Genomic DNA, 16,538 nt, shown 5'->3' with positions numbered 1-16,538 from the left:
CTTCTAAATTTCAAAGGTTTCTGCAGTCTGTAAATGATTCTGGCTTTCAGAAGGGCTTCTGTAAGTGGCTGCTTTTTTCTTTGAAGACACTGCAGAGCGCTGCTTACCAACTGTATGCCTACACATCATACGACAAAGCTGGGAAAAAAGATTCTTGTGCCAATTGAAAATCTAATGTTATTTTTTTTTCAGTGTATGAAGTCACTGGCTCTTTCATTTTCATTGTATTTTTTTGATGAAGTGGTGGTTAGGGTGAATGTTAATACTTTCTCGCTTGAGCATCTTCTGTGAGTCTGTAGTCCTTTTATTACATGTAGTTCCTGTGGCGTTTTTTTTTCCCCTCAGTGAATTTTACATTCAGCAGCAATAAACACAGTAAGTATGAAGATATTTTCTTCCTACTTATTATTCCTGAAAGTGTCATCAATATAATTTCTAACCCAGGTTTTTCATTGAGAAACATTGGGTTTCTATAGGATTGTGTATTGTATAAGGATTGTTACATAATATTGAGAGACTATATTGTGTATATATGATGTACTACTTATTTAAGAACAAGTATGAAAGTGTGCATCTTAAATTACTTCAAAAGGAGGTAAGATTCTGATCAAATCGTATTTCTTTGGCAAACTAATGCTCAAATGATCAAGAGCACAAAGCTCAATCATTTGCAGGTACAACTTGGGATGGAAGGTGTCTCTGCGCAGTGAGAAGTTCCTCTGTTGCAAATGTGACTGAATTTGTTTGCTCTCTCAAACAGGTGGCAGCCCTTTGGACAGCCCTAGAAACTTCTCTCCAAATGCTCCTGCTCATTTTTCCTTTGTTCCTGCCCGAAGGTAAGTCAGGATACATTCGCCTGGATTGGCAGACAAATAGGGTTTCTAAACTTAAGTTTAGATGTTGCCTACAGGTTACAAGTATTTTTTTTTGTCATGGTTTGCTTTCTCTGATATTTGTAGTTCTATTTTATTCTCTTTTTGTTTAGGCCTTGGCAATACTGAGAATGTATTAGGTGCTTTTGAGGCATAGAAATGATCAAAAGTTGATAAAGCTGTAAATAGAGCCTGGGGAGGAGGCAGTGTTCTCCCAGGAGGATGACATATAGGCTGTGTGAGATAACAAGCCATTTAGTCACAATGCCTAAGTTGTGAATAGAATAACTCTGTCTCAGTGGTAATCCTAGCTCCTCTTCACTCTGAGTAACAGAGGTGCTTTGTATGTCTGCCCTTCTGTTCTGTCTGCACAAAGACACAGACATACCAAAATCAGGCATGCACTCTGCATTCATTCACTGCCTTCTGAGGGGTAGCAACTTTTTAGCTCTCTCTACTGTCTTGGGCATTGGTGTCAGGAATATGTTATTGCTCTGACAAGGAAGACAGCTGATAATTGAAATCACAAGTCTACAGGAACTGCTAAAAGAAGAACAGTGTTGAAAGACTTGAATGCAAAGCTATCATCTGTCCTGTAGTGAGTGCTAGACAAATGCTTGTTACACTGTAGATCAAACTGTTGGAAAGAAATCTGATACTATTAGTGATCAATTTAGTGTAAGGAGCAGGACAGGAAGAATAAAGACATCTGGGAGAAGCAGGCAAATGGAGTATTGAATTTCGTATCTCATCAGGAAGGCAGAAATGGATCACAATGCAGAAAGTTAAATTTGGTTGAGAAAGAAAAAAGCAGCAACAAAAAAATAATAAAGGAGATCCCAAGCAAAATTTAGGCAGGGAAGCTGGGTTGCTCGATTCATGTGTGAGGAAGATATTTTTAATTTGCTAAACACTTCAACTTCAGCTTCTCATCTGTGTTAAGATGACCTGAAAACAGGAAAAGTGTGATCATTCTGAGAGGCAGCAAGTTTTCTGACAAAGAGAGATCAGCTTGAGGACTAGATAGGAAAAGGTTAGGTATTAAAACATCAAACAAGAGTGGAGGGTTGGGATTTGGAAACAGGCTGAGTTTAGAGAAGCTGGAGGCATACCTTTTATCTGGGCATTGGGTAAATCCTGGAGTGGTTTTTTTTCCAGTGAAGTGGCTTGCTAGAATACCAGGTGTCCCTGAATACTGCTTGAAGTAGATTTTGATCTTAATATGATAGAGAAACTTCATAAAATCCTGTGAAATGTGATGAGCTGGATATGTATTTTCATATTCCCTTAGAGGGAAAAAATAAAGTTTTGCCTGGTGGTAAAACAATTAAAATGGACTTATGCATCCACATCTATTTTTATAGAGGGATCTGAGCTTAATTTGAATGTATTTCATATGTTCTGTTGAAGTCAACTGGAATTTTACCAGTTTTCAGAATATCTGGATTTTGGATCACAGGAGGAAAGTTGCAGCTGAAACCATTGTCAAAGCTCAACATCAGCTGTTGGCTGCTCCAGCCACCTTAGTAGAATTGCTTTCCAAATTTCCAAACAGAAAATAAGTTTTAATACTAAAACTCAGAAATGTGTTCTTTCCTACTTTCCTTTCTTCTTTATTTTTAAAGAAATAGACAAACAAAAGTTAGGTCTGTCCTATTGTATGCTGTGGTTGATTTTACAGCATGCATGCTGCTCTGCATACTTTCTCAGTCACTGAAAAGAACACTTAAGCTCAGCTTGTTTTAGAAGTTTGTTTCTATTTTCTACTTGTATTACACCCTGAATAGCTATGCCAGCAGTACAACATGTATGTATTCTATTATCAAGCAGAGTATCACAATAACATCTGTGGGAAGTATGGTGTTAAGTAATTCAAAATGTTGTTCACTGTTACCTCAGACAGATGGATATGTCACTGCACCCTTTTGTTCAGCCTTGTTTGGGTCTCAAGGGAGAGTTCGTACCTGATTTTTTCCCATGGTCGTCACAGAAGCTATTTCTTGCTCTTTTCCTGCGTTTTATATTTGATACAATTTCTTCATTTATTGTTCTGTTTGGACATTGTTTGTGATTTTCCTTCTTTGCTTATTGCCTTGTGATGAGTGGGTTTTTGGGTTGGAGTAGGGAGCACATTCAAATAAGTCTATTGTAAAACCAAATTCACTACAATAGACTGCAAGATTGTCCTTAATTTGACTAGTGCTTAATCAAAAATCTCTCACTAGGTGCCATTTCAATGGCTACTTCACACCCATGAAGTCAGTGTATTCCGAAATTCTCTTGTATGAGTAAGAAAACGTGGTAATTTTGTCTGTATTCAGTAAAAATGATCGTAGTGGAATATCAGTAACACAGAGCACGAAGGTTTGTTGTTGTTTTTCCCCTCAAATGACATGTGTGTCTTTGACTTCTCTGTCCCTCATTACCACTGTATGATTTCTTCCGTACAGCCATGGACACAGAGCAGACAGGTAATGCATCGTACTGCTGTTGTGTGTGTGTATGAACCATGCTTCTGTGCAGCCAGGCACCAGCCTGTGTCCCTAACAAGTTCACGCTATGAAAACCCCATTTAGGCATTCAGCTTTTGATTACCAAAGAATAAAAGTTTGCATTTTGACCTAAAATGTTAAAGCGGTAGTGCTTTGTGAGAAGATGCTTTGTTCTTCTAACACCTCATTTTGAAATTCATCTGTGTTCATGAAATAGCATTGTAACTGCCATAAAAAAAACCCTCCTAATTAATTTAACAAAATGACATTTAAAAGGCAAAACTCATTGCTTCCATGTCCTAGTTAAGTTTATTTTGCAATAAAAGACCTAAACATTACTTTCCAAGTATCTTTTCCTGAAGGAATATTGCATGAAGTCTCTCTGAAAATAAATTTTTATTAACAGAGCACTGAAGCAACTTTGAAATGTTTTGCATAAATGAGAGAGGAAATTTCTATTAAAGTCTTGGTTCCCATTGTCTTCAATTTGGAAGTTTTCTTTCCTGTCTCACCTCTTTCTATTAGATGTAGAGCTGATACCTGCTGTCCTGATGGCTTGGCATATTTCTTGCCTAGATTGCATCAGTAGAAAATAGCCCAAGCATAAGGAGGTATCCTGTAACTTTCTAATGAAGAAGAATTTGTTTTAACATTGTCAAAATGAAAATACTAAAGTTATTTCAATGCCCAATTTAAGCTAATCACTAGAAGAAGAGTTAGGCTTTCCTTTTGCAAAAAATGGAGTTATTCATTCCTATCTACTCTTTGGGAAGATAGGAAGATATTCTCCTTTGGGGCTGAGGGTCCAAACTGAGATCAAATCATTGGCCTGCAGGTCCCACCAGCACCCATGTGCTCTAGGAGAAGCTGAATGAAGATCTCTGCAGCTGACTCGTGGTGCCCATTTGCTGCCACACGGCACAGTGACTTTGCACTGCTGACGCTGGTGGTTTCTCAGGGTTAAGAGAAGAATTTCTCCTGGCCTTTTTCATGTTTGTCTTGCCAAGGAGAACACGACTTGTGGCTAAATGGGGTTTAGCTATAATGTATGCATGTATAGAAGTCTGCATTACAGCTTGAGTATTTTTATGCATGAAGCATGAGTCCTTTTAAAAACTCTCTTGATATAATACTTTTTCAGTAATATAGAACAGCAGGTTTATTTCCCTCTTGTTCTAAAGTAGATGGCAAAGTACCTGAAAATAAACAGATCTTTATGTCTGGGTGTGCACTGAAGTTTTCTCTGTAGATTGAGGCATTGTATATTCGTAGTGGGATGAGAAATATTGCTACAGAGACAGCAATTGAGCTTTTATAAGCAGTATTTCAGATCCATAAGAGGCATCTTATTTTACAGTGTGCCTGCAGAAATGCACTGTATCAATGTGCATCCAAAACCACAAAGTCTTTCCAAAGTCAGTTAGAATGAGGAACTGCTCTAATTCAGTTTCCCTTTATGAGCAGCTACTGATAGTCTGCCATAGCAAAGCAAGCGAGTGAGCTGAAACTGATGTGAGGGAGACTTCTTTAGCACTCATCCCAAAATGCAACAAGACACACTTGTAATTACAGGAATCAAAATGCCTTCAAGAGTGAGATGAAATTAGAGGCAGAAAAGGCACAGTGAGCTGGGATGAATTGAGTTTGGGTTCCAAGCTCACTGAGGTGGGTTTTAGTGGGAGAAGAGGGTTTCAAGAAGGGCAGTTCTGATTATTCTCCAAGAAGAACCGTCTTTAGTTCTGACATTGGTAAGGACAAAAACTGTCTGATAGTATTTCCAGGGTATTTTGTCTATTTTCTGTGGGAACCGTGTTTATTGGCTATGACAAAGTAAGCAAACAAGACCACTTTCACTAAGCTCATGATTTAAAACATTTTTTTCCCCCCAACTTTCAGCATTATTTGAAAGACGAGGAACTGTATAACAGCTTTAGGCAAGACAGCCTTTTTCAAATAAGTCCGTTTTATTTGTTCATTCCTGGGACGCCAATTTTTGCACAACTGGCAGCATTTAAAAAGCAACTACTTAATGTAATGCAGGAATCTGATGCCCATTTGCTTTATCTTTTTCAAGGTCACTTATTTGTTTCTCTTGAAATGTACCTTTGCTGTTTTTTCACAAAGATACCTGGTCTACTGGAATATCTCAAGACTTTAGAAAACCCGTACGGTTAAGAGGTTTGGGGGTAGATGTTTATTTCCTCCAAGTATTGACCGTATTATGTCTATCACAGTAATTTCCTTTGCTTCTTTCCTCAGAACGGATGGACGCCGCTGGTCCTTGGCCTCCCTTCCCTCATCAGGATATGGAACAAACACTCCCAGTTCAACAGTTTCAGTAAGTGACCCAGACTTCTCCAAACAATTCGGATTGTACAAACACACCCTAACAAATCTGCTTCTGAGTCTTTACTAAAATATCTGATCTTCCTTCATTTTTTTTGCTAACATTATTAAATATACTAATTATTTTTTAAAAATTGTTTTAGTTATTGGTTCCACTGCTTCTTCCTCCATTTCCCAGCTCCTATCATCTTGCACTTTGCCTTTACTACTGGTGAAATCCCAGTGTAGCACTTGGCTTGACTGCTCGGTTGAGAGGCACGATGTGTCAGAAATGGCAGGGCTCTGAGACAGCGCGTAATTGCCAGCAAGACCTCAGCTCTTTTTAACTGGGAAATAATCTGCTTTCATGTGCTTAGTGTTAAAATCTGCTAGCAGAAGGAAAAACTGATAATCCACATCTGTTAACTCCAATAATTTGAATCTCCTAATGTAGCTTTTAATTTCTTACTTGTCGTTAGAAAGGTTGTCTGCAGTTTGCTTGAATTCTTCTGTACTTTCAAAAGGCTAATATGTTGTTAACATCAGTAAGGCACCAACACCATTTTAACCCATATAGCTCTCAGATACTTCATACAATTAATCTTATTCTTTAGTTTGTGAATATAAATTGTGTTTATCTACCTGACAATCTTACAATGCCCTGCATAGAAAGACTGGAAATGCTAAGTCTACCTTGAGTTAACATGCTTTTGTGTATGTGTTAATGGTGAGTACCTTAACAGCGTGGTCACGTATCATTCCTTCTTTCTATAATACTTACACTGATTGCTTTGTTTTATATGTACTGTTTAGAATGTGTTCCTAGTAATTGTAATACTTGTGTTAGCTAGGACTCAGTACTCCATGAATATTAATCTTACTAAGTAATTAATCTTAATGAGTAATAATCTTACTCTGAGTGCAGTATCATTATTTTCTTTCTGAAATGTTCTAGTAAGTTCATCCATAAACCCTCTCAAGTACAAATTGATCTTCATAAGTCCTTGGCACACGAGTGTTAAATTCATTCCATATTTTAGGAGAAGAGATTGGGGTCAAAATTTTCCTTTTAGCTATAAGTTAACATTATTAAAACTTGATTTTTTTTGTCATTAATATCATCTGATTGCTTCAGACACGTTCAGACATATTCCTGCAGACCCTAGTTTGCACTACTTCTACAGTTTGTTATCTTTAGTCCTTCAGGACTTTTAAGATTTTTTTTTTTATTTTTTTATTTTTTTTAACTTTTCCTCTCCTTAGAAGGAGACTAGACTTGATTTCGCTTTCCCAATGGACAAGAAGTGTGTGTACAGGTATATAGAGAGGAGCACAGAGAAATGTGGAAAAAGGTGGTTCTGGTTTCATTGCCAAGCAGAACAAAATACTATTTTGTATTAATGTACCAGAAGGCAGCTTTTAAAAAGGAGCTTTGCTTTTGCTTCTGTTGTCTTAAAATAAACCTTTATCACTATAAGCCCTCGCTGTGCCCTCTTCAGCAGGCAGGTGACAGTTTATCGGAGCGTGGAACATATGTAGTTACTTTATGTAGTGGTGGCATAAATAGTCAGATCATTGATAATCACTGAGAACGCTTCCAGGATGCATATGAAGTTGGACCAAACTGTCTGCAGTGTCTTAAGTGTCTTAAGTGTCTTAAGTCCTTATTTTCTGGTGTGATAAGCAGTTTTCCCAAGAAATTATAGTTTGACCAGCCTTGGGGTAGTTGTTCATGGAGAGAGCAAAAGTAGCAAGATAAATCTGTGGTTGTATCAGTATTTGTTTTGGAAAAGGAACATGAAAGCTACTTTTAGAAAGTTACCAGTTGTCTGACACAGGGAAGAAAGAATATTCCTGTCTTGCTATGTTTCCTGAAACAGCTAGATCATTTTGATTGAAACTTTTCCATAAAAGAGAGATAGATATGTCACGTAGAAAGCATCAGTCTAAATAGTGTAAGTATTGTAGCTGTAAGCAATGGATGACAGAATGGTACAGTGCAAAGCAAGTGGGGATAGTCATGTGTAGATCTGAGTTCACCGTCCTGCAGGAAATAGATTAAAACCTTTATTTCCAATTTTTTTTTTCTTTTTTCTATGTAGCTGAGTCTTTCCTCTCTTGTCTTCCTTCTGATCCAGTTTTACAATCCCAGAAAGACATTGAAACATGATGTTTAGTAAGTACTGAAGCAGTCTTGGAGCCATTAAACTTAGTACCACGTTTCTAAGCCAATCCTCCTTACTACTCATCAACGACAACACTATTGTCATAGTATTTTGTAGATTAGAGTTAATTTGAACTGATCTGAATAACACCTCTGGAGTTGATAAGCAGCATTATGCCTGTGTAGAATTTAAAACTGAAGTAAGAAGATTTTAAGAGGTTTGTCAGAAGAGCACGACAAATTAATCCCATGGATAAAGACATAACAGAATGGTGGGCTTCCGTTTGGTGTGATCAGTGCTGTAGATTGTATTTTCAAGCAAGAGAGAAGGATGGCAGCAAACCTTCCTTCTGGTGTACGTATCAGTAGGAAATGAAATATCAAGAAGAAAAATGTCACTGTGTTCTGCTGGGCGTGAGTTTCTGCATAGCTCAGAGCTGTCATATATCTCTATGATCATAGATCTGCTTTCTACCAAGCAACAAATTGAACAAACTGAGGCAATTACCTGTTCTAAGGTCAATGAAAACCTGTCGATTCTGCTTGAATTTTTGATTCCAGTTAATGGACAACACTTAATAAACCCCATTATATTTATCTTTTTCATAACAGTAGTGAAGACTTCATCAGACCAACACTGAAAGAGCTGGAGAAGATCTTTCAAGTTACATGGGTAGAATAGTCAGCTGAATGGGCCAATGCACAATTATTTTTAAGCATCTAATTTGCTATTCATTTTCTAGATGCAGGGTTTGTGTGCAATATTATGTAATTAGTTTGATTTTTTTTTTAATAATTTATTTATTGAAGAGTTGAACAATTCTGCATCTGTAATTAAGACACCAGGGGAATGCTTGTGTTAAGCTGCTGCAAGTATTGAGTACAGTGCTATGATTACTTAAAAATCAATATTTCAGAAGTGTTTCACTTTGTGCTTTTTTACTGAGAAAGCTGCATGCCCTAAGGCTGCTAGAAAGGCAGAGGAAAGTTCATTTCTCATCATGGTCTTTATCTCCAGAGCTGTCCTTAGTTATTCTCTGGAACTACAAACTTTATGATCTGTTTTCTTTTAAAGAGAGGAAGGAATTTGGAGGGCCCTCCATGAGCTCACTAACACAGCTTTGCCAGTGGCTTTGCAGTTAGGAGACATGTTTTCTTCTGGAATTTCAGTTTTGATTTTTCTTTTCTAACTCCAGTAACTTGATATGTGCAAATTTTTTAATGTAGCAGTTTTAGTTTAATTTTGTTTTGAATAAGAAATGCATTTCTAATGCCAGAGCTCGAGTACCTGTTAATGCAGCACTTCATAAGCCTGTGCTTTTAGTCTTCCTGCCCTTTTGCAGACTTGGTGTTCTTCATCATGAATGACAAACACCTTTAGTTTGAAAAGAGTTGCTGTTTTTGCATAAGCAGATGCTTCTTACTCTTTGTATGCTGTAAGACAGGTGATTAAAGAAGGCTCCTGAAGTCAAAGAATGTTTGCATCATTCTGTAATAAAGAGAATCTTTCCTGTGTTTGGCATAAGCAGTGTGCAGAGCAGAATAGCTGTGAGGAGAGGGGCTGTCAGATACTCAGACTCTGCTGTGACTTCAACGTAGATCAGGGCAGTGTAAGCTTTTACACCATCTGCATAGTTGTCTCTAGATGGACATGGCTGGATGGGACTTCCTAACGTGATCTGTGCACCTAGGCTGCCTGAAGGAAGACATGGGAATTGATGGTTCCCTGTTCCAGCCATCCTTGATGATTTCATTCACACCCTAAAACTTTCAGATGGATTCTTTTCTCTGCAATGTGTTGGGCACTGCATGGTTTCTTTGTTATCAAAGGAAAAGAACTTCAGGTTTGGAAGTGCTCACATTCAGTTCTTCATCTGATTGGTTCTGCAGCAGTCTGCTTAGTTTTTCTTCAGTTCAAGAGTCGCTGTTTCTCTCTTGGCAAATTTGGATGCACCTAATTTAGGTGATCTCAGAATATTTTCTTTATCAGCATTATAGACGTGCTGGAGTCAGTGAGCAGCCTTGGTAGCATTTGGCTTTCACGGCTCAGCCATATTTGTTAGCTTTCTATTCCCAGAACCACTGTCTAGAACAGCATGCTAGGTGAGTTAAAACTTCGGTCATACGCATCAGATCGTGTGTTAGTCCTTAAAACACATTCTTCTGGTGCTAGGATGCTCTGCTTTCCTGTTGCGGTGAGGGCCATTGTAGCAAAAGGAGAAAATCTTCCACCAGGAAAGTGTGCACAATTAAATTTAATCAGATCAGTAAGGAGTCTCAGAACTTAGGTTAGTGTCGTGTTTTTCATAAGCCCCACTGGTGTTACTCAGTGCTGCTCTGGCACTTCAGAGGTTTTTATAATCTGTCCTTATGTAATACGTTTCCTTATTTTTGTAAATGGAAAGGATGTTGAAACAAATCACACAAGAAGAAGTGCAGCCCTTCGTTGCCTACAGCTTTTTCCCCTCATCCAACATTTGATGTTACCAACACTTTTTTTTTCTGAGTTTGAGTTCATACAGGTTCAAGAATTAAATCTGTTTCACATCTATCCTTATCACAAGACATGTCATATAAGTTTATTAACTTATTTAAACACAGATGAACTGCTTTAGTGTTTGTAACAGGAAACTATTAATCCTACAGCTCTGCAAAGTCAGCTACTTCCATTTTATTATTTCCTACTTGGCTAGAAAGGAAGTGTGATGGGTAAAGAAAGGGAGAAATTAAATGGAGATTATGGAGAAGTAAAATACAGACTACTTAATGCAGCAATTTCCAAGGAGAGCCAGTGATCAGTGAAAACTCTTGCGTCTACACAGCTCCATAGCATTCTGCATGCCAGTGAAACTCCTGAGCTAAGAGAGCATGAGGGAAAAGGAAAGTTGCTCACCACTCCAGGAACCTCCTTGTCCTTTCCAGGGTAGCACTGGTGTTAATGTACATTCCTTTCTGTCTCCTAACAGTAATTACCTTCACAACAGTTCCAGAATCATATGTATTCCTTTCCTAGCCTGTTCCCAAAGTTGTCCTGGTCTCACCAGCTCTGTCATTGTACAGAAGGTTTGGCTTAGCCTACTGAGAATGTTAAAAAGAGGCACCTGGTCTGATAAGTAGCTTTCTTTTCCGCTGGAGTGTGCAGTGTCTGGCAGAATCCGTTCCTCTTCCATTCATTAGCTGACCCTATGCATGCGTTTAGTGCATTTCTTTTCTGTATTTTTTTCTGTACTCAGTCATCATGCTCATCTCAGGAGAAGCTGCACCAGCTGCCCTTTCAGCCCACGGCAGACGAACTTCATTTCCTGACAAAGCATTTCAGTACTGAGAGCATCACTGATGAGGAAGGGCGTCACTCTCCAGCCCTGCGGCCTCGATCACGCAGTCTCAGGTGAGTTCAGGTGGTGTTTATTGCATTTTTAAAATGTTGGGCACAAGTATTGCATTTTACATGTGTGTTTTCAGTTCTAAGAACAGTAAGAGAAAACTGTTTCTTTCTTTGTTGTTGTTGTTGCATGGTTTTGAAATTAATGAGCTTATACCCCACCTCGCCTAATCAGAAAATAATAATTTTTATTATTTGTTTTAACATTTGACACTGAAGATTTGAGTTGTGACATGCTTTGCATAGTCTGCTTTTGTATCTCCATCGTAACTAAGAAAATGTGATCCAAAAGCATCTCAGAGTAACCCTAGAGGATGTAGATTTCCTTTAGTGAAGTTTCTTCTCAATTTTTGCTGCAGTCATGTAGGGAAGCCATTACAGTCACCCTTAATAACTTTTCCAGCAGAGCTTCTAAAGTGGAATGAAAACTAGAGTAGATGAAGTCAAAACCTTAAATAGAATTGCACCCACGAGCAATTTTATAATAGCACAGAAAACTGCATTAGCAGTTGGGTAATTTTTACTGTTGCTTCAGAGAATCAGTTCTTCAGGAGACAGCTATCCAGGGGTTGTTTCCTTCTGTAGTTGATTTTTTTTTTTTCCCCATACTTAAAAATAGAAGCAACTAAGACTTGATCTTTCACAGAATTACAGAATGATAGAAGTTGGAAAGGACTTCTGGAGGTCCTCTTGTCCAAACCTCTGCTCAAGCAGATTGCCTTGGGACCACGTCCAGACAGGTCTTGAATTTTCCACAGACTCTCTGGGCAGTCTTTCTTGCAGTTCTTTAACAATCTTAAAAAAATACAAAAACAAATTTACCAACATTTTATATCATAGCAAAAGCCTTGAGTTTCGCTATGAATTTACTGCTGGACCAAGTGAATGAAAGTTGAGAGACACATATCTTCTACAGTGTCTGCATAACCTTTTGTTATGAAACCAGAAGGATTCATGCAAGCAGGGGATGAAGAGGTGAAATCTCCCTCATGTTGTTCATCTGAGGGTATCAGAGGTAATACTGCTTTTATGTCATGGTCAGCTGGAAATGCTGAATCACTGTGCCCTAGCTCAGGACGTCGACTGGAGTTTGTAATAGAAGGAAGTGAAATAGGTAAAGTTAACAAGAAAATGTGTGGTGAATATCATGTTATGGCAGAAGGGACAGTTAATGATTATTTGTAATTATTTGTATGTTCTAAACCACAGTGCAGGCTGCATGATAATTGCATATGGAACTGCTAAGTGTAGTTACTCAGTTATCTACAAGAGCTGGTAAGTCCTGTAGGTAGCAGCACACTTAGTCTCTACCAAATGCCATGTAGTAAGAGATTAGTGATGTGATTTGGACTAACTGTTCAAGCCTCTTTGAATGATAGTCCTACTTCAGTCCTGTTGCTGTCACTCCTAACACCAGCTGTCGCTGCCCAGTGTAGCTGTAGCAGTACTAATTCGTTGTAGGTAGGACAGTTACTGTAGGTAGACAACCATCACTAAAGTAATTATTGTCCTTTCTAACACGGACATACCGCTGTCGGCATCAAGAAGCACAAAACACTATTCTTGATGCCAGGAAGATGTAAATAAAATAAAGAGCCAAATTCTGTTTTTTCTTGTTAATATGAATTACAAGTTTGCTGCGAATTTGATCTCTGTAAGCCCATTTAAAAGCAGAGTTATCATATCATAGCCTTATAATCTGTGACAAGACTAGATTAATCCAGTGTGTCATGACTGTGTGCTCAATATTCATTTCTGAAATACTTTCTCTAGCTCTCTGGTTTTCGGTGTGATAGTAGCCAGCCTGATTGGTATTCCAAATCTTAGAGTGAAGCAACATTTTTTTTTTAAACTTACTGTTTCTGCTTTGTTTTTCATTTTGCTTATGGCTAGCACTGTTAAGCTGTGTGGCTCTAAAGCACCCTTACTGCTAACAAACATCCCTCCTGGCCCTCAGTCCTCGAGAAAATTGCTCCAATTGTTTGTATTGATGTATCAGTGTTTGTAGGAGTTAGCACTCTGTTTGGCAGGGGGTAGCACGTCCTTGTAAACAACAAGTGTTGACATATGTGAAGACCAGACCCTATGCAGTGCACAGCTTGCTTATTTGTTTGCCCACATAAGAATTTGCTCACTTGCTGAGAGGACATTTTTACTTAATTAAAAAATTAAAAAATAAAATCTGAGCAGTTACTGTGTTGAAAGTCAGGCAGGAAATCCCCAAAAATGTAATATTTTAAAAGGTACTTTATGGTTCTGTTTGATCAGCTTTAATGAAAAGGTGATGAACAAAATACATCAGATGGGCAGTCGTATCGTTGTAATTAAAAGATGGCCTGATGTTTATGACTGATTGTTAACATTTATTCAGTATACCCTTAATGACTTTGATATGCAGGGGAAGGAGGTGGCCTGGCACTGCAGTGGGGTTCAAAAGAGTGATGTTTGTAGAGCTGGTCACTGAAGGCAGGTGTTCTCCCATCTGTCTGCAAGTGATTCAGACTCACCTGTAAAATGAAAGGCTGAATCTTTACGTGATGCACCCATTTCGGTGCTTTAGTAGAAGAGCATATTTCTTTATTGTCCAGAGAGGTACTTCTTAACTACCATCTCTCAACTGTTTTGTTTTTATGTAATGTGACCTTCAAATCCTTCAAGTTACTGATTACAGAGAGCTGCCTGGGCTGCAATCACTTCTCTTGCAACAGTCCTGGGCTTTACCCAAAGGAGGTCTTCTCTGCCAGGTGTAAAAATGCATGGAGAGCATGTATTCTCATGCAAAACCTGGGCTGCTGCCCTCCATCTTTACTTGGTTTTCTTCACTTGTCATCCTTCAGCTGACGAGTGGAAGATGCTGGAGATAATAGTTACATATAATAGTTGATAATAGTTGCATATTACAGGAAAAGATTGTCTAGATAGAAAGCATTGAAGATTGCAGCAGTGAACCTTTATATTGCTGAAGTAGATGAGGTCATCCTCAGTCAAGCGTGCTGCTTCATCAGTTTGCTGAGCAGTGCTGCTTTAATACAGTCCTCTACTGTGACTTCCCAGGTGCTAGACCCTGCCACTAAGAATGTACAGAGGTAATTCCTAGAAAATGTCAGTTATCAGAAGAAATTGATCATAAAAAGCATCCAAGATGGGACCAAAGATTAGATAGTGCACAATAGTGGCCCACGCGGTCCAATTTTATCTCAAAAATTGATCCTGCTCTGCCAAGCTCAGTTTTCTTTTAGCCATTGGCTTGTCCAGAAACAGAACTAGGCCCAAGGTGTGATTGCTGTGGTCCATGTGTAGTGCTGGATCTGGTGTTTCTGCATTACCTTCTCTTTATCAGTGGGAGCTTTCTGACACCCAGTCATGATGTGATTTCTACGAGGCCGAGTATTTAGAAAATGAATTTTTGAGGAGGAGGAAGGCCAGCACTCTGCTCACCTTCAGGACATGTATGGTTTGTATTTTATGTAACCATAGCTCTATAGTTTTAAAATTTGTTCTTTTCTGTGTCTGGAAGTGACACAGAGCATTTAACTTCTCTGCATTTTTCTAATTACAGCTGTCAAAGAGAAAAAAAATGCAGATTCATAAACAGTTCAGTTACATGTAGTCACTGTTCAGCTAAATTTTTTTAAGGTTAAATTTATGAATATGCTACTCCTTGAAATAGCTGTCTGTGAGCTATAGTGTCAGATAAAGAGACCTGAGTTGTGACAAGCTAAAAACCTTTGTGGGAGAAAGATGTCGCTGAAAGTCTTCAACATAATTTCATGAAGTGGAGGGAAGGGGAAGAAGAGAGCAGTTTTTCATTCTGCTGTTAAGCTTAAGGGGACAGGTATTATTCTTCTAATGTCTGCTCTGCTGAGATGAAAAACTCCCTGACAATAATCATTTCTTTGACCTGCCTGTCTGCACCAGGAAGAGAGAAGCAGCCTGCTTTTTGTCTTGAGATGTTATGCACATGCACAGTATGTGTCCTGTTTTACAGAAAATAATCTGTTCCTTTGTAAGGCTTGAAATGTTAGACTGTTTCTGTACCGTGTGTGAAATCTTGTGCGTGCTGTATAGATGTGCAGAGCTTTTGCATTTGAAAAGCTGTCATGCCTGTACAATATATCTGAACTTCTTTCTTTTCCTGTATTCTCTTCCGTTCTCCGACAGTAGCATTCATTACTTGCCTGGTCCTGGCTTCTTTTTCTCCTGGTTATGTCTGCACAATGCTGTAGAATAACCAGCAGTGCCTGGCAGCCAGCCTTGGTTAGTCACTTACCCATAGAGTCATTTCTGTAGTTTCTTGGCTCAAGCTCAACATGAGGCAGTGTATAGATATACTGCAGTCTTGCTGTAGTCCGCTAGACATTTAGTTTGACACGTTATATTGGGAGAATTTCATTTAGAATGCGAGTTTGAAGCTTCCTCCTGGCTTTTATCCTCAGTTGCTTAAGTGTTCACCATTCCAGGTGGGCTAGTGGGAAAAACGGGTGGTAGATGGATGGTTGGACTGCATGATCTTGGAGATCTCTTCCAACCTTGCTGAGTCTATGATTTTATGAAAAAGTTGTATTAATCAGCTGCCAAAAATGAGAGAGAAATCTGCCAGTACCCAAGGAAGTTAAGGAGATTTAAGTTTTTACTTTCTGCATATCAGTAGACTCTTGTGCAAAGAAAATAAGAATTACAGTGTTTTAGAGTTGTAGGAAAAAGCCCCATAGTTCCTCTTACCACTGTGGCCACTCTTAAGGAAATGCTACAACTGCTGCCAAGAAGCATGATGTCCACAGAGCACTTAAATTCCTCTATTCATATGAATAAAATGTCTTGAAAGCAAGGAAAAAAAAAAAAAAAGTCATGTATTGTAGCTGTAGGACAGCAAATAGTTCAGCATGCACAGATTTTAGTAGTACTGCTTCAGCATTGAGATGGCATATGTATGTGCCTACATATTTCTGTAGTATCAAAGGATTCATATGTCCTTGTAATGTATACCTCACTCAAATCACACAGAAACAGTTCATTACATAAAAATAAATTCTTCCTAAAATATGTTCACCAAAATGTTTTGCTCCAGATGAACTTCCAGGAGACAAGTGTGTGTTTTTGCTGGTGTGTTTGAGCTTAGAGAAAGAAGAATAAATGTGGTTGGCTAGATGTGTGGGGAAATTTGCTTCCAAATAAGGTGTATATATATATGTATATAGGTATGTATGTATGTATGTATAAAATACTTTTTAAAAGCTGTTACCCTTCATTATCTTGCATACTCTCTATGAATGTAAATGTAGGCTTCTTCAGAAAGAAAGTGT

General features: G+C 38.4%; 1 protein-coding gene across 1 annotated transcript in view; it reads left to right on the top strand.

Annotated features, from left to right (window-relative positions):
- MAST2 (microtubule associated serine/threonine kinase 2) overlaps positions 1-16,538 on the top strand; it is a gene marked incomplete at both ends in the record, with an annotated part of 161,343 nt that overhangs the window by 110,907 nt on the left and 33,898 nt on the right. Inside the window, 4 exons of the mRNA XM_079535767.1 lie at positions 761-836; positions 3,323-3,343; positions 5,624-5,702; positions 11,087-11,241. Coding sequence (XP_079391893.1) covers positions 761-836; positions 3,323-3,343; positions 5,624-5,702; positions 11,087-11,241 — 331 coding nt within the window. The remainder of the gene's footprint in view (positions 1-760; positions 837-3,322; positions 3,344-5,623; positions 5,703-11,086; positions 11,242-16,538) is intronic.

This window comes from Tetrao urogallus, assembly GCF_951394365.1.
Source record: "Tetrao urogallus genome assembly, chromosome: 5".
NCBI classification, from domain to species: domain Eukaryota; kingdom Metazoa; phylum Chordata; class Aves; order Galliformes; family Phasianidae; genus Tetrao; species Tetrao urogallus.
This window is presented reverse-complemented; position numbering and strand designations above follow the sequence as displayed.